Below are 26,772 nucleotides of genomic sequence, written 5' to 3' on the forward strand. Positions count from 1 at the left end.
GATTTCCTGATTACTTTCGCACTTATTGTTTCATATTTTAAGTAACAAAATATGAATATTTGTTTGCAGGATGTAAATTAAAACAACTACACGTGATTTGAATTAGTGAATAATGTGCCCATTTTATGACTTTTTGCAAATAATGAGTAAGTGTGTATGGAGGAAAATATTGCATTTCTAGAATCTTGCCTATTTATCAGGATTTGGGTTTGTGTGGGAAAATGTCACACTTGTTTCAGCCTTTTTACATATGCATTATTCATCGCTATACAAAATTTCAATATGAGAGAGATATAACAAAATGAGCAAAATAGATATGACAATAAATACAGATTTAACAAATAGATACTTCCCTTTATTATTTCTTTGAATCGTCAATTTATTATAAGTATATCTGTGACTACTTATCACAATGCTAAAATAAGTAGCATAAAAACCGAAAAAATGTAATATATAGTCTACATCGGAATATACAGAATCAAGGACGTATATGAGACTTATAAATCTTTGACAGAATACACAATATATCCGGTTATTTTCGCGATTTCAATGGGCATTCCTATTATATCAAATATTTGAGAAATGGTTGAATCATATATACACATATATATAAATATTAAAATCCAGATCACAAAAAAATTAAAACAACTTAAATACAATTTTCTCTCTTTTTTCATATTAAATCGCCACACGGCTATACGGAAACTACAATGTAAAACAAAATTTTAGATTTAACAAAAGTATGAAACAAGACTTCTACAGACGCTGAATTTTCAGACGATAGATTTTTTTTCACATACTGGAGGACATTCGTAGGTTAATTTGAAAACCTGTTGTTCAATCCGCGCGCGCGCATCCCATATCCGTGGACAGACGAATGGGTGTCTGACCCTGGTTATTTTGGCAGGGAGGTCAAAGGGCATATGGGGATAGCCATTAATATTATATACCCGTCTGGCTAGGGACAAAGGGTTAGGTCACTTGTACACCGCCCTTGAACACCTACAAAGGAAACTAACATTTCCAACTGACCACACATTTTAGTTGTAATGAAATTAACGAAAGAGCAAGTAATGATTTAGTTTCTAGGATTATTTATTTCATAAAAATTAAATTCTTCTCATTAAAATTTAGTCAGGGTTTTTACAATATCTAGCAAGGATACATAAATATGGGAATTTATTTATGTGTTGTTAGGTGGTTTTAAGATATTCAGGCATATTGAATCTTTGAATTCTCTATGAAATTTCCGATATTGATAAAATGTCACATGCATACGTGATATTGGAAAATAAGATTAATTCACAACAGAACTTTGAAAAATAAAACTTTTATGTGGGAGCCGAACCAATCTTGTCAAAATGTGTTTTAAAGCTGACTACCGTAAAGCTAGTTATTTTCGCGATTTCGCGGAACATTGTTCTGATCGCGAAAATTAGATCCGCGAAATATTGAGAAATGGTTTAATCATATATACTCTAATGCCAGATCGCGAGAAAATTTAGAACCGCTAAAAATTATTTTTGTCGTTCTTATACCGAATTGTAAAAAAAATTTACCATCGAAAATATTCGTCTATTCAGTAACTTTAGATACTGTAAACTACTTTATTTCCGCGACATAAAGTTTTTGCGTAATTTCGCAAAAAAACTCAAACGCGAATTTAAATGTTTCGCGAATAATTATATAAAACGTAATTACAAACATAGTTACCAGTTCTTGATCACGAATTAATTTTTCTCCCATACTTCACAGGAATATCCCGTGGTTGCTAGGGAAAAGATATCTCTATATTACACAAGGGGGTGTAAGACAGCTCACACGAGCTAGACAATAACGCGGCGCTAGACAATAATGCGGCGCGCATTGTAGATGACGTCATCAATTTTGACGCATAACGACGTTCCTGTGATAATGGTGCGAAGAAAATTCTGGAAACCAAGTGGAATCTCATCATTTTTTCTACTACGTATGGGAGAAAAAGAATCAAACATTGCTCTGTGAAGTGGACAGGGATATCTCAACCCTCGTGAAAGATTTTGGCCGTCAACCCTCGGCAAGCCTTGGGTTGACCGGCTATAATCTTTCACGAGGGTTGAGATATCTCTGTCCACTTCACAGACCCATGTAAGATTCTATTAATCAGCAAATATGTTGAAATGTTACGCGAAAGACGCGAAATATATATAGTTTACGCAAAAATAAAGTGGTCACCATACATAGTTAAGATAGAAGTAATATAGTTAACTAACATATTTGTAAACATGTTTCTATGGTTTCCATATACCAACACACTAAAACCGCAATAATAAAGGAATATTAAAAAGGGAGTTGGAATAGATTTTATTGTTCATCGCCATCATCAATCGAGTGGGCGTATTACTGTAATAAATATTCATAAAAATGGTCATATGATAATACAAACGATAAATGTGTTAACATGGAATATATTCATAGTTGTAAATTAGAAATCATATGGGGAACGTTTCAACTATTTGAGTTGAAATTTTAATACACAGTTTCATAATAACCGTCTTTGATTTACATTTTAAAAAAGTCACTGAATTGGAATTGTTCTAATATTTGGAAATGAATTAATAAAATTTTTTAGTACTCATAAATGTTTTTTTCCATTTCCACAGATTTTCATGGCCAATACATATCTCTGTCAAACGTAAATTTCCGTTTTGTATGCTTATTGGAATCATGTGTGTTTCGTGGATGCTTAAAATTATGCGAGCAGTCATGAGCCGATGGTGACGTAAAATCGCGATTGGTTCTCATCGTGAAAATGTTTTTCTCGCCATGAAATTATATACCATTGTCAGATAACCATCAGCAGAAGTGAGCGAGGAAACTGTCACATTTAGCTTAAACAAAGTTCAATAACTTTATAACTTAAACAGATCATGATCAATTTCCAACCTTTCGCAACCTTTCAAAGATTTAGAAATCAAGAGTTTTCATCTTGTCATGAGTGGTAAACAACGCACAAAAATCGTAAATGTTTCATGTTTCTGCGAAATCAAATTGTCAATTGATTTCATCCCAAAACTTGTATAACCAAAAAATGTTTTGTATTACATGACGAAATGATAAATATCGACAATTTGTGGTAATTATGAATCAGAAAACGAATTATACCAGCGGTTTTTCCTGTACTTTACAGCCATTCGTCCTTTGTGAAATAATATGTGATGCTCTACGTTAAAATGGCAATGATTGAAGGTAACTATATCCAAAACTGAAATAAATGACAATTGGCCACGGTAATGGGGTGGCATTTATTTGTCTGTGTGAAATATGTTGTTTGCCTATATATAAATATCACTCTATTAACAGCAGTTGTGTTTGCCTATCAAATATCTAATCGTTCAGCGTGATGACAGCCATTTCGTCCCGTGGTGACATTATTCCATGTACGGGTAATTTCATGGGCCACTTTTGCGTGACAAGCTAATACACTCTTATCACTTTATCATTTTCCTCTTATGAAATATTTAAATGCAATTCCTTGTGGGATTTATTCCCTTGTTTGTACCCCGAAAGGTCCTGTTTCAGCGACTGTTAATGTTAGTCGTTTGGAGCCAATACTCAGCCTCCCTGCTCCAGCGCTTTCAATATGCCCAAAATATTAATAATTCACGGTCGTAATTTTACCTGTCTACCCGTGCCTATCGCGGCCATTGTTGTACATTTTTAAAGTCATGGTGCTACAGTTTACTATTGCCGTATAGCTAGTTATCAAAATCCCATTAAGAGGCTACACAATGTTGCTGGAGACGTATTTGTTCATACGATATCATGACATGTCTAAAGAGTGGTGGTATGTCGGCGGATACATCGCCTCCCCCGGGACCAGCGTTATTGCTAGGCTCTTTCCCGGGGGAGGGAGTGACCATTGTACTCGTTAATAGTTTTGTCCGTGACAATGGTCCCGTCGAGTAGCCTTGTGTAGTGCACAGGATGATATAATAATGCCAATTTGCATGCACACCAGTATGGTTATCTGTTCAGCGGAATCGGTACACATCTATTGTCACGTTTCAACTTACATGTTGTTCGAGTAACTGATACCGTTAAATGTTTTGTAAAACAGCAGATTATCGACACGAATATTTATAAAAGGGTCGTCGTCTCCACCAATCACTATGACACAATATAAAACCATTATATCTCCACCATGTCGTTATTAATGTTTACATTTTGAGGTCACGTGACGTGTTTTGGAAATTAACCATTTATAGGAAAAGCAGACAATTTGCATATTGATATCATTTTTATATTATGAAATCATCTCAGTATAATTCAACTAAATTATCTTGTGATCAAACAGGATGAGGGCATAAATATAAAAAGAAACAAAAATCATGATTGTACAATGTTGTTACGCGAGATATTTAATAAGGATTGAGCAATGATGACTCTACAAGTCAGATCGCAAAAATCTAAAACCGCTAAAATCCAGTTCTCTCCTTTTCAGTCGACACCGCGAAAAATTGGACTATTCGGTATTTTAGCGCAGGCATATTTTAATGCAAAAGCAAACATGTTATGGCATTTCGTAATGAATTCGCACCATTATCATCATCCTTGCTATTATTCTGTGTTTGCATATTACTGAGTTATCCGTCCTTGCAAGTCAACCTCTCCCTGGGTGCATTGTAGTCCCTACAATTTGGGGTTCGCAATGAACCCTGGTTGTTCGAGATTGCTTGCGAGTAGGAATTGATTATGACGTCATGTCTTTGCAAGCGTAACGTCATACTTTTTTCCAGATGAAATGGCGTTAATTGCGTTCACAAAATAATGACGCAACAATGATACCTATCCGCAAGGGAGCTAACTCTGTAATATGGATAGACGGAATAAACGATAAACAGACATACATATTTTAACTCAGCATTTCCCTGGTAAACATGCTAAAATAAGAACACCTCTAAAAAGTGTTCGTTTACAGTTTACATGCATCATCACGACTGTAGGTATAGAACGGTTGCCATAATCAGATTGGTTGTATGTGGCGTAATTTTCATACTCACGAATCAAGAAGCGCTTTTAACATGTTAATCACCACCAAAAGCTCCCAACATTTTTTTTATTCTTTTTTTAAACACTGCATCAAAAATTACATCTAATACATACATGAAATGTAAATATACAATGTACATAAAGCTACCTTTCATGCGCACTCTTTCATTTATCAATGCTTGCATTTTTTTCAATTAATATATCAAATACATATTGTATTACATCTAACACATACATTAAATGTGAAAATATAATGTATTTAAAGTTACCTTCCATGTGCACTATTTCATTCAAATTAAAGAGGAGAAAGAGAGAGAGGAGGGGTTGTAATATTTACACACCGTGAATGCTGTTATTCGGAAATACCGAATAAAATGTCAATTGAAACATTTGCCTCTTTATTTCTTTTATTTTCCTCTGCAAATCGATGAATGAATGATCATATGTTTCTTATTTCTTAGTATGAAATGAATTTTAAAAATTAATCATGTGAGTAGATAGTGTAAAGTACCCTTTTATGAATGGGACTGGTAGGCCGTTTATTCCATACGTTAGATTTTATCTCCTCGTTACAATGTTATAGCGGTACCTCGCCGCTGAAATAGAGCACCTTTGATATTCAGAACCCCCATCCCACCTCCCCCTTCTACCTCCTCTAGTGTGTCCGACCAAGAACTGATATAAAGTAGGACTTTTCTATGGTATCCGCGGAATACTCAATGATTCGCTGTAAGATATCTCATGGTTAGCTGCATATAGTAAATGTTATTGTCATTATTTTACGTATATTACATACTTTGCAAAGAGTGATTCGTTTCCTAGTGATGTCGAGTGACTTAGATGCTACATACGGACAGGACATAAGGACCACAAAATGTTACTCACTTACTTATTAAAGCATGAATTTCCAACGGACGAGTCTTCGAACCAACACCAGGAGTACAGAGCACGTCTCAGTAAAAAAAAAAAACCGGATTTATAAAGAAAAAGTTTGATGTGTATTGTACTCTTATGACTTGGTGTATGCGATTGTTTCTGCTTTTGTTTTTTCACTTTTGTCATTTCACATTGGTGTTAACAATTTATTATTTAACGTTCACAAAAAGTACTGTAAATCAACCTATATTCGCGACGATTTCATTTTGCGTTTCTAAGCCTAACTACTTTTAACGGCGATGTAATTTTGCTTTTACATACCAAGCTACTCTTTCGTGGCGATTTAATTTTATTTTGCGTTTCCATGCCTAGCTACTCTTTAGCGCCGATTTAATTTTGCGTTTTCATGCCTAGCTACTCTTTAGCGCCGATTTAATTTTGCGTTTTCATGCCTAGCTACTCTTTCGTGGCGATTTAATTTCGAATTTAAAGCCATATTGGTCTACTTTGCGCATTGAGACTTTATCGCAGCGTCTGATTTTTGCTCTTTCTAGTCGCTCACGAAATAAATTGGTTTGCAGGTGACCCTAACGTTTAACATCTAAATTGGTGCACAGACACCGGACATAAGAGTATTAATCGATTCAGTTTATTTCACAGATTGTAACATAAGACAAGAATGCTGCACTAATAAACCAGATAACACCAATCTAAGAAAATATAAGAAGACACCAAGCAACACACTCCACCTGGTCACATTATACTGACAACGGTCGATTCCATTCCCTGTATGCCGAACGCTAAGCAGTCGGAGCAGAAACTATCATTTTTGAAAACTTTGGTGTATATCGGCCAGGGTATAGAACCCAGAGCCTACCTCACATGGACGAGCGTTCAAAGGTGGGGCGGTGTCAATGAAGACGTTAGGAAGAAGAAAGTAAGTTAGGAAGAAAAGAAACGATAAGATCATAAATTTAGCCGCCTTTTACGATCATGCAATATGTTACACAGCAATAGAGTCTTCAGCAGTAAATGACTTTCAGTGTAAGGGAAACACCATTTGCTTATAAGCATATCAATTCCATCCGCGATTTAGCATTTCAATTATATCTATACGATCTGTATAGTGAAGACCGTCACATAGTTGTTTACGTGTTTCAAGGAGCTTCTGTTTTAAGCACTTCTGAAGGATATTATTGGCCTGAGCTTGTACATTATCTTTTTGATCACCTTTCGACGCCTGTATTTGGCCTTCCTTGATTCCATAATACCTTGCCAGGGACGGATATTGCTCTCCAATTTTTTTCGAAATTTCTAGTAAATCTCTTTCAGTAACATTTTTTTCTTGCCCGGTTATTCGGATTTCGTTCTGAAATAATGATGGTTTTGGTATACATGTATCTGAATCCGCTATATCTGTCCTTCCCGCCAACCTTAATGCTTCATGTAAAACTCCAATATTGTCCTTGCTGCTTTTCCGGCTCCTAAACCATTCCCATAACGTGTGGAAACATATCTCGTGTCTTTTGTTGTGATCACATTTAATCGAGTTTTGTTTATCCGACGAAATATCAAGATATGTTGCAACAAGACCTATTTCATTGGGTATTTTTTCCGACAACCAGTCCAGGTAGAATTGCCAATCTGATAAAAAATATCACAAAATTAAATTCAATTTTTGTTAAGAAATTTTATTTTTCATTTATCCCATAAATATGCATTTCTCACAATGAAAAATCGTGTGAGCAATTATAGCGTTAAGTTTAGAATGAAACCAGATATTTGGTATTATAATCAGCATACCTCTTTCAGTTCCCCAGTCTGTAGTCACAGCATCCTGCTCAGTTGCTCTATGGGGAAGATGAAAGTCCGCTCCGACTTGTCCTGTATCAAGTATTGTATAATACAAAGTTTGAGATGTTACAAGCAAAGAGCATGATAATTTTTTTTAGAAACAACGGTGAGATATTTACAAGTGATATTTATAACTAATTCAAACAAGCAAATTCGTGGAGTTTCCATCCCCCGCTTTCAGGACATATTGTAGGTAAAATTTTAGTAAATGAAGAGGGCATAATCTGTGTTAAATAATGTCCGCTGAAAGTGATTTTAAACTTTGCTGAGCTCTTAAGGCATTTAACTTCGATACTAACTTTTCAGAAAATCGGTTTACATTTGTTACGATTATTGCACAGTCGGTCAAAAGTGGCAATCGAACTTGCCAAGCCATTAATTTATATAAGGAATTTGACCTTGTTCCCAAGTTTGAAGAAAATCGGTTAATATCTATTAGAGTTATTGCAGGGAAATGGCAGAAAATGACTTTTTTTATTAAATCGAAGGGCCATAACTCTGCTAAGTAAGATCTTCCAAAACTGGCGATCGAACTTGGCTCAGCCCTTAAGGCATTTAACTTTGTTACCAAGTTTTAACAATTTTAGTTTTAACATTTGTTAGTTATTACATTAAAAACTGTAGAAAAATTACATTTGTAGTAAATTAAAGGGCCATAACGCTGATAAATGAAATCCGTTGAAAGAGTTGATCTAACCTGGCCAGGCACTTAAACTTAAGGCATTCAACCTTGTCACCAAGTTTATAGAAAATCGGTTAATATTTATTACAGTTATTGTACGGAAGTGGCAGAAACTGACTTTTTTTTATTTAAGCAAAGGGCCATAACTCCGCTAAATAAGGTCCGTTGAAAGTCGCAATAGAACTTGGTCGAGTCCTTAAGGCATTTAATCTTGTTTCTAAGTTTGAAGAAAATCAGTTTACATTTTTTTTACACTTCTTGCACGGAAATGGCAGAAAATGACGTTTTTAGTAATTTAAAGGGCCATAACTCCGCTAAATAAGGTTCATCGACAGTCACGATCGAAACAAAATCTTCATTTTCAAAAGCCTTGGTTACTGTAATGCCTTGTTAATTATACATAATAGGATGAACCCAGGGGAGTTCATCATTAGAGGACCTTATATAAAAATACACTAAAACTATCAACCAAATGTATTGAAACGCCACTTAGATGGTCAATCGGAACACATCGGATGTAAAACATTAATGTACGTCGGTTACATCAGAGGAGTTCCGATTGCTTACATCATAGACTGTTCTGTTTCTATATATTATTGTATTGTTTTCCAAAAAAATAAGGAGGTGGGGGGAGGGTTCGTTCGATAAAGCATAGGCTCAAATATTCTAATACCATGTTGTACCATACCTGGTCTAGATGGTTCAGTAAAAGTTTGTGCAGCAGCCTCTGGTGTGATTCCGATATGCTCGGTGGATGATTCTGTGTTAAAGATCATGCAATATAATACATGTGATGGAAGTGATAATTGGTTTCTGAATCAATCCAAACTGAATAATCTCATATTTAAAATTTCACTTTAAGTAATATAATTCGTGCATAACTTTATAATTATAAATAAATTTTGTAACGCGGATTCACAAAGTCTGTAAACCAAATTAGTGACATCAATTCTTAAATCATCTTTCCATAAACGCGTTTGGGGCAAAACTTAATTCTAGAAGCTATAGTTCACATTCAGATTCTACATACAAAGATGATAATAGATAGAATGGTATTGATAGATAATTGTGATAAATAAAGGTTTCAAAGTTAAAAACATATATTCCTAATGTAATTGAACGGAAGTGTATAGTATAATCATTAGTTGCTTTTGTATCGTCACTTGTCAATTTGATTAAAACCAGCTGTTTGATACTCCGCTAACTTCGTGCTCCGCTACAAACTAGCGGAGCACGAAGTTAGCGGAGTATCAAACAGCTGGTTTTAATCAGATTGGTCACTTGCAATTGTGAGTATCGAAGTGGGATGAATGAAAACAGGCATGGTGTACAGGTCGGTAAAAACCAAATATCGGCATTATTCGTAACTACAAATATGTTTAACATTATAGACGTCCTTATAACATGTATATTAACAAATTCATGAACATGATTTTGAAAATTATGTTAGCAATAGATAAGAATCGAAGTGTAATCACTGAATTATGATCAAAAATGTGATTCGTTTTCGGACGAAATTGCGTTTTCAACCGTTTTTCCTGAAATATTAGTTATAATTGTAACTTATATGAGTAATTTGATTACTTTTTTATTTACAGTTTCTTTACTCTACATTATTCGTAATTAGAAAGCGGCTAAAACATATCTTAAAATATGCATACACGAAACAATTTTTGTATGGTCGCTTGTTACTTTAATGTATAGTCGCTTGTTTTAATTCAAAAAAATACTGTATAGTCACTTGCGCTAAAATCTCATTACAAATCGCTCATATTTCTAATTTTCAACAATTTTCAAGCAAAATGAACTTACATATGATAACGTTTAGGCCACAGGATGTATTCAGCATTGAGAAACATATAAACAAAAAGTGTAAATTTTCGTCATCTAGTTTTTTTTTACGTGATTCCCGGGCGACAACGATATCAAATATGTACATACCAATCGATACAGACGCACAAGGGTGGATTAAGTGCTCATCACTATCATCACTAATATTAATCAGACTATATGTGTTATTATTTCAAAATAAAAATATGTGAGTATGTGTGCATTTTGACCACGACGTCATTAACAGGAAATTTTGTTTGTTCTTTTTGTGTGTTGATGATGGGACAGAAAGCCTAAAAAATTTGACATTATATTTGTCCATACTAATGGAATTATTCTTTTCCCTATAAGGTATATTTGAAACCAACATATATTTACGCGTGCGATAAGATTTTACTTATTTCGTTGGTGATAAGAAATTACACGATTACGAATACCCAATGCCTGAAATCAATCACCGCAACAATAGCATTACAGTAAAAACAAAAGTTTAAATCGCGAAATTGAATCCCCCGTGGAATAACTTTAGACACGAAAATATGAAAATAATTTTGTAAGTGAACAGCCATTTCCAAATATGGAAATGACGTTAGTAATTTTCGTTTATGATTCTAGAAGGATTTGTTTTCTCCGTAATTCTGACATTAAAAAAAAGAAAGTAATGACTGGTCCATGGAAATCAAAGTTATACCTGAAGTATCAATGTGGTGCATTCTTTTGCATTTTAACTGCATTTACTCCATCTAGATTGTAAATGACTATATATGATCTGTGCAACAAAGTTGACTAAACGTTTAAATTGATAGTGTATTTGATAACTCTGTTAGACTGATATATGTTTATTTTGTTAACTTCAGAGCCTTTTGTCACTGAATATATTTCCTCTTTATAACAAGCGACTATACAAGTGTCCTCGCAAGCAACTATTCATCGTCAGTTTCAATACAATGCAAGTGACTATACAATTTTAACTGATCATCCTACAACGATTAAGTAAAAAATATTGTGTCCATTAAATATGTATTTATGTGTTTTATATTGTTCGATTAATTTATAAACCTGTGATGGTGCTTGAAATAATGAAAGCCAGACAGAATACCTTAAAATACTGCAAAATATTAGGCGAGTGTCTCAATTCTACGATGATGAACAGCACATCAACTCACAAAAGTGTCTCAAATGTTAATGCTGGTTAACACTCAACATTTCATTAGTCACTGGTAGTTAAATTTCCTATCCATGTTGCCGTTTATAACTGAAGATTACAACAAAAATGTATAGAATAAATGAAATTGGCGAAACTTATCCACTATCCATTGTTGCATTTGTCTTAGCAAGTGATCGAGTACCGCTATACAGACTCGCAAATACGAAATTTAAAAAATACACTGTGATAGTTACCTGTCCCAGGGGGTACGTCGCTAGTTCCACTTTGATTTATTACAGAGCCCACAGAGTTCATTTTTTGGACATATTCCTTGACCATTTTCGCCATTCTTTTATGCACCTTTTCTAGATTTTGTATAAATTTTTCATAGTTTTTATATTCTATTTCTATTGTATTATACTTCACAAGGTATCTGACGAGTGCTCCAATATCCTCGATATCATCCAAGTCAGCGGAGGAAAGAGGATTATTATTACTGAACAAGATTTTTAGGTTAATCAAATCATTTCCAAATACTTCTTTTTTGAGTTCAAGCACCATTTCATTGTGTAAATCTATGATTTCTTGGGAGATTTTTTTGTCACATGCCATGACGTCCCTACAAAGTAAAACACTATTTAAATATTAAAATATAGAAACAATTGGCTTCTCAATGTCTATTAGGCCATGGGCTAGGAGGGTCCCACATGCACACCCCCCCCCCCCAAACCTCCGAACCAATATTTTTCTGAACCCTTATGACCCACTGATCACAAATCAAAATGTTAACATTGCATAAGTTGGGATGAACTTCCGGTTATGACGTCATCAAAATGGGCGCCATCTCGAATTTCACTAAAAATTGAAAAATAGTCATAACATTAACATTTTGCAACCTTTTGCAACCGAAGTAGACAAATGAGGTATCAAAATGACCACAATAGAACAACGACCAAAAAATCCAATATATGTAGTGATTTCTACGCGGGAAATGAAAAATCGGATTTTAAGCTCAAAAATGGTGATTTTTCAGCTAATTTTTCATATTTTGCTTGACGCAGCAAAAATGTTTCCCAACAGCAAACTATTATTTCTAATAAGTTTTTTGACCACTTGTCAATCAGTTTAAGTAACAAAAACAACAAAAACCAATGTTAACATCCTATAAGTTCCGGTTATGACGTCATCAGGATGGCCACCATCTCGAATTTCACTGAAAAATGAAAAATAGTCATAACATTGACATTTTTCAACTGAAGTAGACAAATGAGGTATCAAAATGACCACAATAGAACAACAAATACATGTCAGGACCAAATAATCCAATATATGTAGTGATTTGAACGCAGGAAATGAAAAAAATAATATTTGAAGCTCAAAAATGGTAATTTTTCAGCATTTTTTCATGTTTGGCTTGACGCAGCAAAATTGTTTCCCAACAACAAATTATTATTCACAATCAGTTATTTGATCTTTTATCAATCGGTTAAAACAACAACAACAAAATTATATAGAAATGCAAAAGAGAATTGTTATACCATCATTTGGTTTACAAAACATCACCGGATGCGGCATATGATTGTTATTTTTTCCAAACCGCTAACACTACAGCTTCCTGGTGTCTTGGAATTTCCTGAATATAACATTGGCTATTGACGATTGATATCTTAACAAATTTGAATTTTAAGTTGGCTGAATATCTAAGTGGGACTTCAAAATAATCCATTTTAATGTTAAAAATTTTGTAGACTAGTAGCCTCTCAAACTGAATTATTACAGCAAAACGCTAACTAATAGCTTTAGGGTATCAAATTAAAGTTCCGTAAATACCATGACACTTTTCGAAACATGTTGTGTCTTTTAGTATGAGCACATCCATTGTTTAATTCCTGTGTATAACGCAAGGAAATGTAAGATGGTAACTACAGTGTCACATATTTCTTTCACTAGTTCTTAATGCTAATCATTTTCGTAGTGCGTGCTTTCTCGCCAGAGTGTCGTCTTCGGTGACCTGATGTGACATTACATTACCGGGTTACCATCAGAAACATCGGATTCAGGGATGTGGGAGCTCTTCCTGTTTTTTAACCTAGTTTCACCTAGATTCACATATCGTATAGATGTTCCAGACTTCCCCGGCATGATGGAAAAGACACCAGATCAGCATTCTGCGGAGGGCTGAGTTGGTTCTCCTTAATTCGTATGAAGCACAATTCCTCATTCTTGTGAACCTCAGTGACCATAGGTGGCACAGGTGGATTCTTTGAGGTCATGAATGAGGTCTGCAGTGACGTTTCACTCTTTGCCAAGTCTGGAAAGCACTTTAGAGAACTTTTTACGGGAGAGTCTTCAATGGTCTCTTTGCGCATACACCAGATGTGACACAACCAGCACATTCAAGGGAGTAGGAAAAGTCAGACCAATGAAAATTATTTAACATTTATGCCCTCGTTAATGACCTCGATGATATCACCTGTGTCATTTATGGTTGCACGAGGGTCCACAAGATTGATGAATAGTACTTCATACGAATTATGGAGCTATGTGCTAAGGAGAACCAATTCCACCATTGGAAGAATGTGCATCTGGCATAATTTCCATTATGTCGGAGAAGTCTGAAACAGTACGTACGATATGTTAGAATCTGAAAGAGATCCCACATCCCTGAACCTGTTGTTCCTGCGCTCTGGCTTTCGAGGAATTGGATACTGATATCTCGAGTACTCTGATTCGGACTGCATGTACCAGCTACCAGATATGCCGAGTCTCTTCAATGGATAGTGCAGTGAGGCGAGAAAGCACGCACAATGATAATGGTTATCATTGAGAACCAGTTAAAGACATATTAGTGACATTGTAGTAACCATCTGACATTTTGCTTAAGCTATGCATAGGAAATAAACAATGAATCTGCTCATTTTCAAAGACACAAACGCTTTGGGAACTGTAAATGATATTAACCGAAACACAGGTTTAGCTTAGGTTACATTTGTTACCCTATCAGTAGGTGTTGTGCTGTAATAATTATTTTTGAGACGCTGCTAATCTACAAAATTGGAGTATAACAATAATTCTTTTTTTTTGCATTTCTATATATTTTTGTATTTGTTTTTGTTTCTACTGATTGAAAGGAGTTTAAATTAAACTGATTACGAGTAATAATTTGTTGTTGGGAAACATTTTTGCTGCGTCAAGCCAAGCATGAAAAATTTGCCGAAAAATCACCATTTTTGAGCTTAAAAGCTTATTTTTTCATGTCTTCCGTACAAATCACTACAAATATTCGATTATTTGGTCCTGATATGTATTTGTCGTTCTATTGTAGTCATTTTGATACCACATTTGTCTACTTTAGTTGAAAAATATCAGTGAAATGACTTTTCTTCATTTTTTAGTGAAATTCGAGATGGTGGCCATCTTGATGACGTCATAACCGGAACCTGTACAAAGTTAACATTGGTTTTTGTTGTTGTTGTTGTTTAAACTTATTGATAAGTGGTTAAAAAACTTAACACAAATAATAGTTTGCTGTTGGGAAACATTTTTGCTGCTTCAAGCAAAATATGAAAAATTTGCTGAAAAATCACCATTTTTGAGCTTAAAATCCGATTTTTTTCATTTCCTGCGTAGAAATCACTACATATATTGGATTTTTTAGTCCTGATATGTATTCATTGTTCAATTGTGGTCACTTTGATACCTCATTTGTCTACTTCGGTTGAAAAATGTTAATGTTAACGTTTATTTTTCAATTTTTAGTGAAATTCGAGATGGCGGCCATCTTGATGACGTCATAACCGGAAGTTCATCCCAACTTATGCAATGTTAACATTTAGATTTGTGATCAGTGGGTCATAAGGGTTCAGAAAAATATTGGTTCGGGGGTTTTGGGGGGGATGCATGTGGGACCCTCCTAGCCCATGGCCTATATTGTAGTCAAGTAAAAATAGGGGTTTAGCCCAAGATAATTGCAACGGATTTGTTCTTTGTTTTTTTTTCTCAAACAGATCTGAATTTGTTTTATACTTTAAAAAAATCGCCACAAATCAATATTTAGAAATTCAGAAAAATAGAGATATTTGCTTAACTTGCCAACTTTGTAGCCAAATTTAACTTAAATGGTTATCATGAAATAAAAATGAACAGCACTGATTGCCAACAACATTAGTTGAAATCGCTACATTAAAAAAAGGATGACAACTTGGAAATTGCATAATTATATCCCTGTAACAGCCTTAAAAGCTTTTGTTGGATAGGTAAGACAAGAAACTGTGATAATCAGCAATACCATTGAGATGGAATATTTGAAATAAGGTCAATTTAGGCTTTAGAAATAAAACATTTTACTTTCACTTAACTATTGATTTTTGTATGCCTATACATCACTTCTGTATTTGGACATAACTTAGTTGTTAAAAAGTGTTTATGCGTCGGGCTTAACCTTGAGTATTACTGTTGACTCCCAAATTGTTGTGTTGTTTGTAAATTTTGGCAAAATATGCAAAAAATGTATATTTCAGTTGTTGTTGTTATTGTTGTTTTTTCTTAACATGTAAACATCTATGCTACATATAAGATGTACTATGGCAAACATGGTTAATGCTAATGAAAGTAGGATTGTTATGAACTTAGTGTGTGTGGTTTTTTTACTTGGATTTATTTTATTTTCCAAACAATGTTGTAACAAAACTAGTTCACAGACACATAATGCAAGCATGACACATTAAAATAATCATTTTAATATAGATAGTTATTTCATTTCAATTTTAAGATATGCCGAGAACAAATATAGAGAATATAGTGTTTATGCTATGCATGGAGATATAACACAAATAGCTAAGCGGTGTATTCAGAGTATCTTTATAATATAAAGAATGTATTCAAGTCAATCCATTTAAATTCTTTTTTATTATGTATATCGTCGTAATTTTTTTACTTATTTCTGATTGACTTGGCATGTATACTGTTGGTTTGAAATTCATGCCAGGTCCATGTGGTCTGAAGTACCTATACATTGTAGTTAGGCTTTCCCGCCTTAATACAGCACAGATTGTATCCACCTGACTGAAATGCATAGTGCTTGAACTAGTACTGTTATTTGTGACTTAAGAATGAGGCTACACGACAAGTCTTGCGTTAGTATTAGTGGAGCGGCTAAGGTCGATTTTTCGGCAAAATCGTTCAAAGTTTGAAGAAAGCATGAAACTTTGCATATGGCTTCTTTGGGACATAAGGTTTCAGGAAAAAAATGGACCCCAAAAAATCATGGCCCCTAGCGGCCGCCATATTGGTTTTCAAAATGGCCGCCAAAACCCACCTTCTGTGACCCATAACTCACGTTCTATACAAGCAAAACCCAAACTTTAAACGTATACACCCATATTGTTGATACTTAGGAACATTCTAGTAGTGTTAAACTTCATGTAGAAGATCCGCCATTTTGTATTTCAAGATGGCTGCCAACTTTGCGAGCTATATCTTTATATATAATGCATTTAAATGGATAAGCTGACTTTAATCAAATATAGTGAGAGTACTTATATTTTTGTAGTGTTTGATACATAAATACATTTATATGTAATTTATTTCTTATTTTAATTTCAACATGACAGCCATTTTGAAATCCAATATGGCCGTTTAAATTAAAGTTGTTTCCGTATTTCCCTCTGTAAGTGATCGAGCAAAAAACTGTATATGCAATGCTTTGAAATGCAACTCTGCTTGCGTCATTAGAGGATCATCTTTCATGGGTTTTATCGAATTATCAACTCGAACATCCTCAAAGTCGCAAGTCAACAGCGATTGACCAAATCACTGCCCATTTGCAGATAACACCTAACAAATACCTTGTCACCTTGCGATCAATAGGGTGCATTCTCTTCTGTTTTTGACAGTAAATCCACAGTCGATTTCTTGTCACTACCCATTATACTTTCAATGTTGGTAATAGCTTTTAAGTTGAGCGTGTAGGAAACAGGAACACCCATTCCTACATTCTAGTATATTGGTATCTTCTACCAAATCTTAATACTTCGTCTTCCTCCTTTCAAATTCTTCCTCATAGCGTAACTCCTTTGGAACTGTCAAGTCATCTATAACCACTTGAGAACATCTAGACATACATTTCACCTTATGGTGTCTGAGAACACAATCCACCTTATTTCTCATGTTTATGTATAAATGCCTTCTTCAGATCATACAGACGTCTGTCATCCCTATCTACCTTTATAAAAGTCGATGAAAGTATTTTCTTTTAGTGGCTAGGGCTTCTTTGTTTTTTCTCTTTTCATGATGTCTGTCAATTTACTTAGCGCCTTCTCATAGCAACCGCTATACTTTTTAAGGAGCTTAGGTTGTAGAACGCCAAAGAGTTCTTAGTGGCAAAATCAGCGGCAAGGTTCCAGATGACCAATATCTGACTAAGTTAGTTAGCTGTCTATGTGTTCCTAATTTTGTTTATACTCTCTATCATCTCCATTGTTTGCACTTAGTTTGAAGGCTTATTGTTCTTCTGTTCTCCATCGCTACAATATATTTTCACCCAGTACTTGGTGCCGTATGCATGTTTTACTGACGTTGGCTGTGCGATTTCGGTGGATTTAGTTTGCATATACTGCACTGATAGCATAGCGCTTCATATATGTTCTTAATTCTACACCATTATCTGTCTTGCCTTCTACACCTTCATCTTCAGTAATGAGATTGGGAGTTCTAGCTCGGAGGTTTAGTTAATATTTGTTAAGTTTTGACTTAAATGTACTTATGGCTATCTTCGCAAGGACTTGTTTGTGGTTAATTCTAGTGCCACTACTGTCAAACTGACTGACGTACCACCAGGGGTTACGTCAGACGAGGGAGACATCCAAGCTTTGGTGGCAAAACCTTGCGATGAATTTACTCGGAGTCCTTCCTTAAGTGGAGTCACCTGATGTTGGAATCGTTGGGAATTACATCGAACCAGTTTCTCTGACATTTTCTCTGATTATTAACAATAGAGGTAATATCTTCCCCGAATCCGCATAAAATTGCCTGAAATGCGGTTGACGGCCGAGCATGAACGTGGTTATGCAATATAAATGCGACCATCTCATCCATGAAGCCTCCTTTGGAAGACGAATCCCAAATGATATCCTTGCATTTAGTACTTCTGCCTGCAAGTCTGATATTTCTCCATCACACAAAGTATCTCTCGAATGACTGCCAAAGTGATTTCGGTTAAATATTTTCTGATAATTCCCTTGCTGTGGTCAGGAATAGAGGTGTGATATCATCCATATGCATTAAATAGTTGCAGTCATAAGAAACCATTTGAAGCCTTGAATGCCTTCTTGCTTTAGCCAAAATATATCCGTTAGCTGCCATGAATATTTCCATTCTTCTGGAATAATATCTTACATTCCACTTTCAAAAAGGAGATGATCCTCAATTGGTTTTGAGGAAACACCTGCTCTGCTCTCTACAGTTTATCAGATAGCATATCTTTCTTCCGAATGACATTAATGAGTCTCTACAGTATCTTCTATAAGGTTTTGGCACATCTTGCATTTGTAGACAGTGTAAAGTATACCAATAGGTTATTGTGATGATGTAGTGAAGATATCCTTGAAGATTTCACAGATCAATTTAGGATTTTTCTCTAATTAAATATGAACTTACATTTTGTGTTAAAAAGTCTCTGCCCAAGCCTCTTTTTAGATTTAAAGCACTGAGTTCCTGTATGACTGTTTTTCCAGAATGACAAATATTGCTATCGTGTAAAATTTGATTCTAGAAAATATAGGCTTAAAATTGTGCTTAGCTAGAACAATAATAATCTTTCAGGCGTAAAAATGACCTGTCCCAAAGGTTGAAATGATAAGGTTTGCATTCAATTAATCTATTCATATTGGTTTAGAGAATAATGCTAAGTGTAATATTTACAGAAGTTTATAACATTTGGGACTCAACTTTTGAAGTTATGTTTCATAAATTATCAGCCGTTTCGGTTAATTTATGTACCTTTAATTTAATGCTGCCGGTCATCTTTGAATTTCAGATTGGCGGCCATTTTGAAAACTAAATAAGAATCGAATTATTTTGTATCAAAAGCTACAAAATATAAATAGTCACTGTACTTGCAGGTGTTTTATTTGCTTAAAGTCAGCTTAGCCAATCATTATATTATCATTATATCTAGATACAGGCACATAGTAAATTTGACGGCCATCTTGGAATGCAAAATGGCGGTATTTCTACACGAAGTTTAACACTACCAGAATGATCCTAATTATAAGTATTAAGTATCAATGATAAGTACCAATAATATGGGTGTAGACGTTAATAAATGTTAACTTGATTTTTTGCTCGATAATTAACAGAGTGAAATTCGGAAACAACTTTAATTTAAACGGCCATCTTGGATTTCAAAATGGCTGTCATGTTGAAATTAAAATAAGAATCAAATTATGTATGTATCAAACACTACACAAATAAAAGGACTCATACTATATTTGCTTAAAGTCAGATTATCCATTTAAATGCATTAAATATAAAGATATAGCTCGCAAAGTTGGCGGCCATCTTTAATACAAAATGGCGGTTCTTCTACATGAAGTTTAACACTACTAGAATGTTACTAAGTATCAACAATATGGGTGTAGACGTTTAAAGTTTGTGTTTAGCTGGTATAGAACGTGAGTTATGGGTCAAAGAAGGTGGTTTTTGGCGGCCATTTTGAAAACAAATATGGCGGCCGCTAGGGGACATGATTTTTGGGGGTCCATTTTTTCCTGAAACCGTATGTCCCAAAGAAGTCATATGCAAAGTTTCATGCTTTCTTCAAACTTTGAACGATTTTCATGCTTAGCCGCTCCATTATATCGCTAATTTGAAGATTCATTTTGTGTGACATGTAGCTACATGTTAATCAGTGCGCGTTATCATGGGAGGGTCAGTGTGTCTAATATAGGCAATCCAAATTTTAAATATGTGATTTATTAATAAAATAGTATAAATAAAAAGTGTATACCATACCGTTATCTGTAGTCAGTGTATATGAACGTTGTCTTTTGGTCTTTTTACGTTATTCTACTTCCCTGTAGGTGATATTCTTTGTTATCTATAGTATGGAGGTTATCTGTAACAAACAATGTGTACAATGTCTGGGTGAATGTTGTGGACACGAGGAATACAGTGTTAAAGTTGTTGTTAACCATATAATAAAGTACATATGTAGCAGATAACAAAAGTGTACAAATTAACACTATAGCCGTTTACGTTCTACAAACAAACCTGTTTACGTCCTTATTTTACCGGAAACGGTCTAATTTGCAAAGTCATGTGATTGTGTTTTAAAAATAGGCTATCATATGTGACCTAAATTATAAATTATTCTCTCGAGGATATTTACTATATATATGACCTGTATTCAACGACCACCTGTCTAACGCGATTAACGACCATAAAAATCCATACCATAAATTGTTCATAAGTATGAATAAAAAAACCACAGTGTCTCACTCTCAAACTATTATTCTAAAACTGAAACAGAAAGTTGTGGATGACATCGCGCGATTTCGTAGAATATTGTGCCACAACATCGGAACACCTCGTACACTTATTCAAATGACGAGGTGATCCAATTGGTGTTTTCCGTTCTTGCCGAAAAGGCCCGAAAATGCCCGATTGCTGTGCTATGAAGATACCATGCATTTAAAGTTATAAACTGGAACGAAATGGGTTTTTATACTACACAATACCAGTAACATATTTACAAATAGTTTGGCAACTCCTCCAATTTTATGATCGGCAGATGTACCTCTGTATGTCCCGAGGGTTTTTTTTAAGATAAACTCTTAAGTAGTTGAATATAAAAGAATAACTTTGATATGTTGTAAAAGTTCAGTAATTTCTAGATGGTTTGAGTACGATTTTGGATAGAAAAAAATAATTTAATAAACTAATTTATTATTAGGCCTATGTATGAGTCAGTATTAGATGTTGGACATTTCTCAACATAAAATCGGAACATTTCATTCACATTTGGGAGTACTTGTTATGGGTTTGAGTGTTTTACTTGATCTAGATTCGATCTAAAGTCGTCGACGTCATCTACAAACCAGAGGACGCTCATTCGTTAGGAGCCTTATTCTTACAGCCAATACGTCTACAACCAACATATTGTGATAAGTTGTACTTGAACTATGATGTCTTTTAATATGTCTGTATGTATTTAATTATTGCATAGATGCAAGCGAAAGTGAACTAAAATTGTTTCAAAATTAAATCAACATTTTTATGACTTTTCATAAATCTATATATTTGCATCTGGGAATACATGTACATAGCAATTTTGGGGAAAAAACCCAGAGATTTTGATAAAGTAAGTCTCTAATAGACGAAATGATATCCTTATATCATGTTCTATATAAGGAAAGTGACCAAATCAATTTTGATTTGAATTCGTTATTCATCTTATGGGTTGTTTTATCATTGAGCCATATTCTCCGTGCGCAACTTAAATACACGTGCACGTGCTTTGCATTTTTGACTAATTGATCCATGAATTCGCCGACATGTAATTAAAAAACAGTTGTTTGTGGTTATTGATGACCTCCCGATAAAGACTGAGAAAAACATTAGAGATGTTATTTGTATTATGCTTCATTTCCTAATATCACAGCACATCTTTTGTATAATAGTAATTTTATCGCTTCAAATCATTAGCCCGTATGGCGCTTTTTATATTTTCAAAAATCTAAACAAATATTAATCAACTAAAGATTGTGAGTTCACATACAAGCTTAAAATTGAAAACTTCCCACAATGTAAATCGTGCGTGTGCCATGGAGTTAACCAACTTATCTTTGCGTACGATTCAGTTTCACGTTTTTCGTTAGTGATGAGAAAACGGGAAAACTACTGACCATAATTTGACATATATACAGCAGAATCGTATGATTTAAAAATCGCGAAATGATATCGATTTGAAAAGTTATGGGACATCAAAACGAGAAATTATATCGATGTGAAAAGTTATTGGACATGAAAACGCGAAATGATATCGATGTGAAAATGATTACTGAAACGCATAATCAATGGAAAGTATTGGACATGAAAACGCAAATATCGAAAAAGTTATGGAAACATTGGAAAACGCGAATATATCGATGTGAAAAAGACATGAAAACGCGAAAATATAATGTGAAATGAAAACGCGAATATCATGAAAATCAATGACATGAAAACGCGAAGTTACAATGTGAAAGTTATTGGACATGAAAACGCGAAATGATATCGATGTGAAAAGTTATGGGACATGAAAACGCGAAATGATATCGATATGAAAAGTGATGTGACATGAAAACGCGAAATCATATTAAATGTAATGTGAAAAGTAATTTATTGGATAGGAAAACGCGAAAAGTTTGTGCTTCTTATTAAACAAGTCGATTTTACAAACACCAATTATTTGAAATTGAAACTCGATTAAACATGATTATTGTTATGATATAGTATATGTATAGATGGTGCTATCTTATTTCCAACTTAATGAAAGCCGGACCCCCGTGACAAAAATATTCAACCTACTGTCAGTATCTTGCACTTGTCAACTGCCACATACGTGTTTAAAACTTGCAACTCACAGCTTGACGACTAAGGACGATATCGGAACCGATAACTTTTACATCCCATCTCACTTTCGAGCCGAAATGTCGATCTGATGTAGTTATCTGACGGGTCATTTCGTCCCAACATTATATTGCTCACATAGAGTTGGTCATCATTATTATTTACTTGATTGGACAATAAAGATATCTCCAGAACATGATCCTTTGTGGGAATACAGTCAGAATATGTATTTCAAATTTTTAATCATATCGTTACACTAGGAAGTTTTCAGGTAATGATAATCTTTAGTTTGTATTTAAAATACCCAGTGTGTCATAAATGGACGAAAACTTTGACATGATTTTTCTTCTTAATCATTAATCAATTGAAAACCACAAGATCCGATGAAATGAGCTGTGAAAATCGTTTAAAAATGCAGACAAAAATGTAAGATGCCTTATAAACATGAGTTAAAACACGATATTTTCACTGTAAAATTAGTGTTTTAGGCTTTATGTATGTTTATATGAAAACATATATGCAGAAACCACTTAACAATCACTATTAACAATGTAAAATGAAATAACATGCTACAACCTGACTTCATAGTCCGACCATAAATGCATTTGTGCCTTTAGGTGTATATATATATCGTAAATTCAAAAATGATGGAACTTTTTAGTAGTGAGTAATATATGAAATATTGTTCTTGATTCATCAATATAAAACTGATGGCACTATTTAGTAGGGGACAAATTGCGATGACGTATCTTTGACAGACGGACGGAAGATTTTTTAGCGGAACAGAGTGAAGGCAGGGTATTATTATCATTCTAGCCAATGATCACAGCTGAGTAGCTTAATTCATGAAGAATATGAATCTATTCTATGTTTCGCGTGCACAAGTGAATCTCTTATAAATCAATTAAGTTTCCTTCAGTGTTGGTCTATAAGCTACAGCTTTGATTGTCAGAAATAGCCGACGGTAGATAACTGAAGGACGCGAGTGTATTTGTTTATGGACATTGGCTTTGATTAATTAATTATTATATTTCTATATAATTCTGTTAATTAAAACCTACGTAGGCAGTCGTGCAGATTTATATAGGATCTCCAATTCCGGACCAAGGTCAGCCATAACTGACCAAGGTCAAGCATCGCCTAGGTCAGGGAGTATATTGATCATTTGTTCATGTCAAGTAGTCGTAATACACTCAATATAATATCAATACTAGTCTTCTAACAAATCCGGAAACTAGAATTTATTGTACATGTACTAGAATGGAAAGACCAAAAGTTCTTCGTTACGTATAATTGTCCTACATAATTTCAATTTTTTGGAATTTTAATCATGAATTCCTGAAATGTAATTATACCATATTTAGCATTGGAAACAGGATGTGTGTCAAGAATATGCCAACAGTAAGGGTCATTGGAGAGCATAGGTCAATGTGATACAACAGTTGTCAAAGATACACCAACACTCATAATCATCTGTGGACGGATGTCAAGATGACACTAACATTCAGGGTCATATGAGAACGGATGTAAAGGGGACACAAACAGTCAGGGTCATGTGAGGACATATGTCAAGGGGACACAATATACTCAGGGTCGTATGAGGACAATGTCAAAATGACACCTACAGGTAGGGCCATGTGAGGACGGATGTCAAGGTGACACTGAGAGTCAAGGGACATATGAGGACGGATGTCAAGGGGACAACATCTGTCAAGGGTCATATAAGAACGGATGTCAAGCGGACACCAACAGTCAGGGTCATTTCAGGACGGATGTCATGGTGACACTAACAGTCAGGGTCATGCGAGGATAGGTGGCAAGGGGACACCTACAGTCAAGGGTCATATGAGGACGGTTGTCAAGGGGACACCAACAGTCAAGGGACATATGAGGACGGATGTCAAGGGGACACCAATAGTCAAGGGTCATATGAGGACGGATGTCAAGATGACACCAAGATTCAATGGGCATATATGAGGACGGATGTCAAGGGGAAACCAACAGTCAGGGTCATATGAGGACGGATGTCCAGGGGACACCAATAGTCAAGGGTCATATGAGGACGGATGTCAAGATGACACCAAGAGTCAATGGGCATATATGAGGACGGTTGTCAAGGGGACACCAACAGCCAGGGTCATATGAGGACGGATGTCAACGGGACACCTACAGTCAGGGTCATGTTAGGACGGGTGGCAAGGGGACACCAACAGTCAGGGTCATATGAGGACGGTTGTCAAGGGGACACCAACAGCCAGGGTCATATGATTACAGGTGTCAAAGTGACACCTACAGACAGGGTCATGTGAGGATGGTTCTCAAGGTGATACAAACAATCAGAGTCATATTAGGACGGATGTCAAGGGGACACCTACAGTCAGGGTCATTAAGGTCATTGAATATCCTGTTCTACATGTCAATGGAAATATCTGCACATCAGACTTTATAGTGACATAGTATATCAAATCTGACTATGAATCTAATTTATTATGGAGACTGTGATATGGGGAGTAACTCTTACAAAAACATTCTTTCATCAAACTTATTTGGTATCGTTATTTTTCCGAAACAGCTTTTATTATCTTAATCCAGATTGATATTTTTGGAGTCGCAAAAGTTATTAGCATACCGTTAAAGCCCACTACCTTTCCGAAATGGCTTTTGATTTTTAAAATTGGAATGTAAAACGAAATTGATAATTTTGTAGTGTCGCAAAAGTTATTAGCTTACCGTTAATACTACACCTGTCATCACCTTCTGAACAATTAAATTTAAACAAAATAAATGTCAATTTTCATAACGCGGGTCTTATTATGTTTCCCTCCGTCGTCCTAATCACCGAGCGTTAGTTGACTATCACTGCCCAAGACGGCAAAACAGCGAAATGAATCTTCACTGGTAGCATACTTTACGCTAGAAATCTTGTATTTGTTTGGTATTGTAACATCATCTTAGGCCATCGATATAATTGCGATATGCACGTATCAGGATTCCCGTCCTTTGGACACTAATGTAGGTGTATTAGAATTTGATTTAATCCGTGCCTTAGCATAACCATTTGTAAATAAAAAAAATCTTCATAATTTAACACAATATCCAACCAACAGTCATGATAGATACTGTGATATTTTCAAAATAGTACATTTACCCTTCCTCTACGCTCCCCAATCAGACACCCTCTCTCTGGCTAATTCCAAATCATTACTTCCCTCACCCCAACTCACTAATTGATTCAGCATCAACTATCATATTTCCGCCACCGCCAACTATAGTCACTCATATACCACAACAGAAAATGGACTACCAATTTGGTGGTATGAGAAATCACCTTACAATTTAGGGACTTCCGATCCACCCACTAAGGAAGAAAACAGACAAAACTAGATGGAAGTGTAGTGTTAGTACACTGTAACAATCTAGATTTGCATTAAGGTAAACATACAGGAAAGCCAATCAGGGTTTTGGGGAGCTTTGTTTACACGTTGGTACATTATGTACCTGTGTTTGAAAGAAAGAAAGAAACATATACCAATAAATTGAACTTGATTATATATTACAACTAAAATCGATCTTTCTAAATATCAATATGTTTAATACATATATTGTTGCATCTTTGTCCAAAATTAACGTTTAACTATTTAACAGAACATCTTGAAGTAAGTTTAGAACATTCATAAATTAACTTGGTTTTATATCGTCACTTACAAAGTAGAGTTGGGATTTTTTTCGTTTTATATTAATT

At 34.8% G+C, this 26,772-nt stretch overlaps 1 protein-coding gene across 2 annotated transcripts; it reads right to left on the reverse strand.

The window, feature by feature from the left end:
• Positions 1–2,327: 2,327 nt before the first annotated feature.
• LOC138328189 (uncharacterized) lies at positions 2,328–20,758 on the reverse strand. 2 transcript variants are annotated; one of them, XM_069274873.1, is made up of 6 exons: positions 20,691–20,758; positions 20,433–20,535; positions 11,675–12,039; positions 9,132–9,203; positions 7,711–7,791; positions 2,328–7,551 (listed from the first exon to the last, which is right to left on the reverse strand). In XM_069274873.1, exons 3-6 carry the CDS (start codon positions 12,030–12,032, stop codon positions 6,983–6,985), a joined length of 1,080 nt encoding a protein of 359 aa, XP_069130974.1. In that variant the 5' UTR covers positions 12,033–12,039; positions 20,433–20,535; positions 20,691–20,758; the 3' UTR covers positions 2,328–6,982. The 2 variants fall into 2 exon arrangements, with proteins under 2 accessions (XP_069130974.1, XP_069130975.1); XM_069274874.1 differs by having other exon boundaries at positions 11,675–11,785; positions 20,691–20,756.
• Positions 20,759–26,772: the final 6,014 nt, after the last annotated feature.

The sequence above is a fragment of the Argopecten irradians genome, chromosome 7 (genome assembly GCF_041381155.1).
Source record: "Argopecten irradians isolate NY chromosome 7, Ai_NY, whole genome shotgun sequence".
Classification (NCBI taxonomy): Eukaryota; Metazoa; Mollusca; class Bivalvia; order Pectinida; family Pectinidae; genus Argopecten; species Argopecten irradians.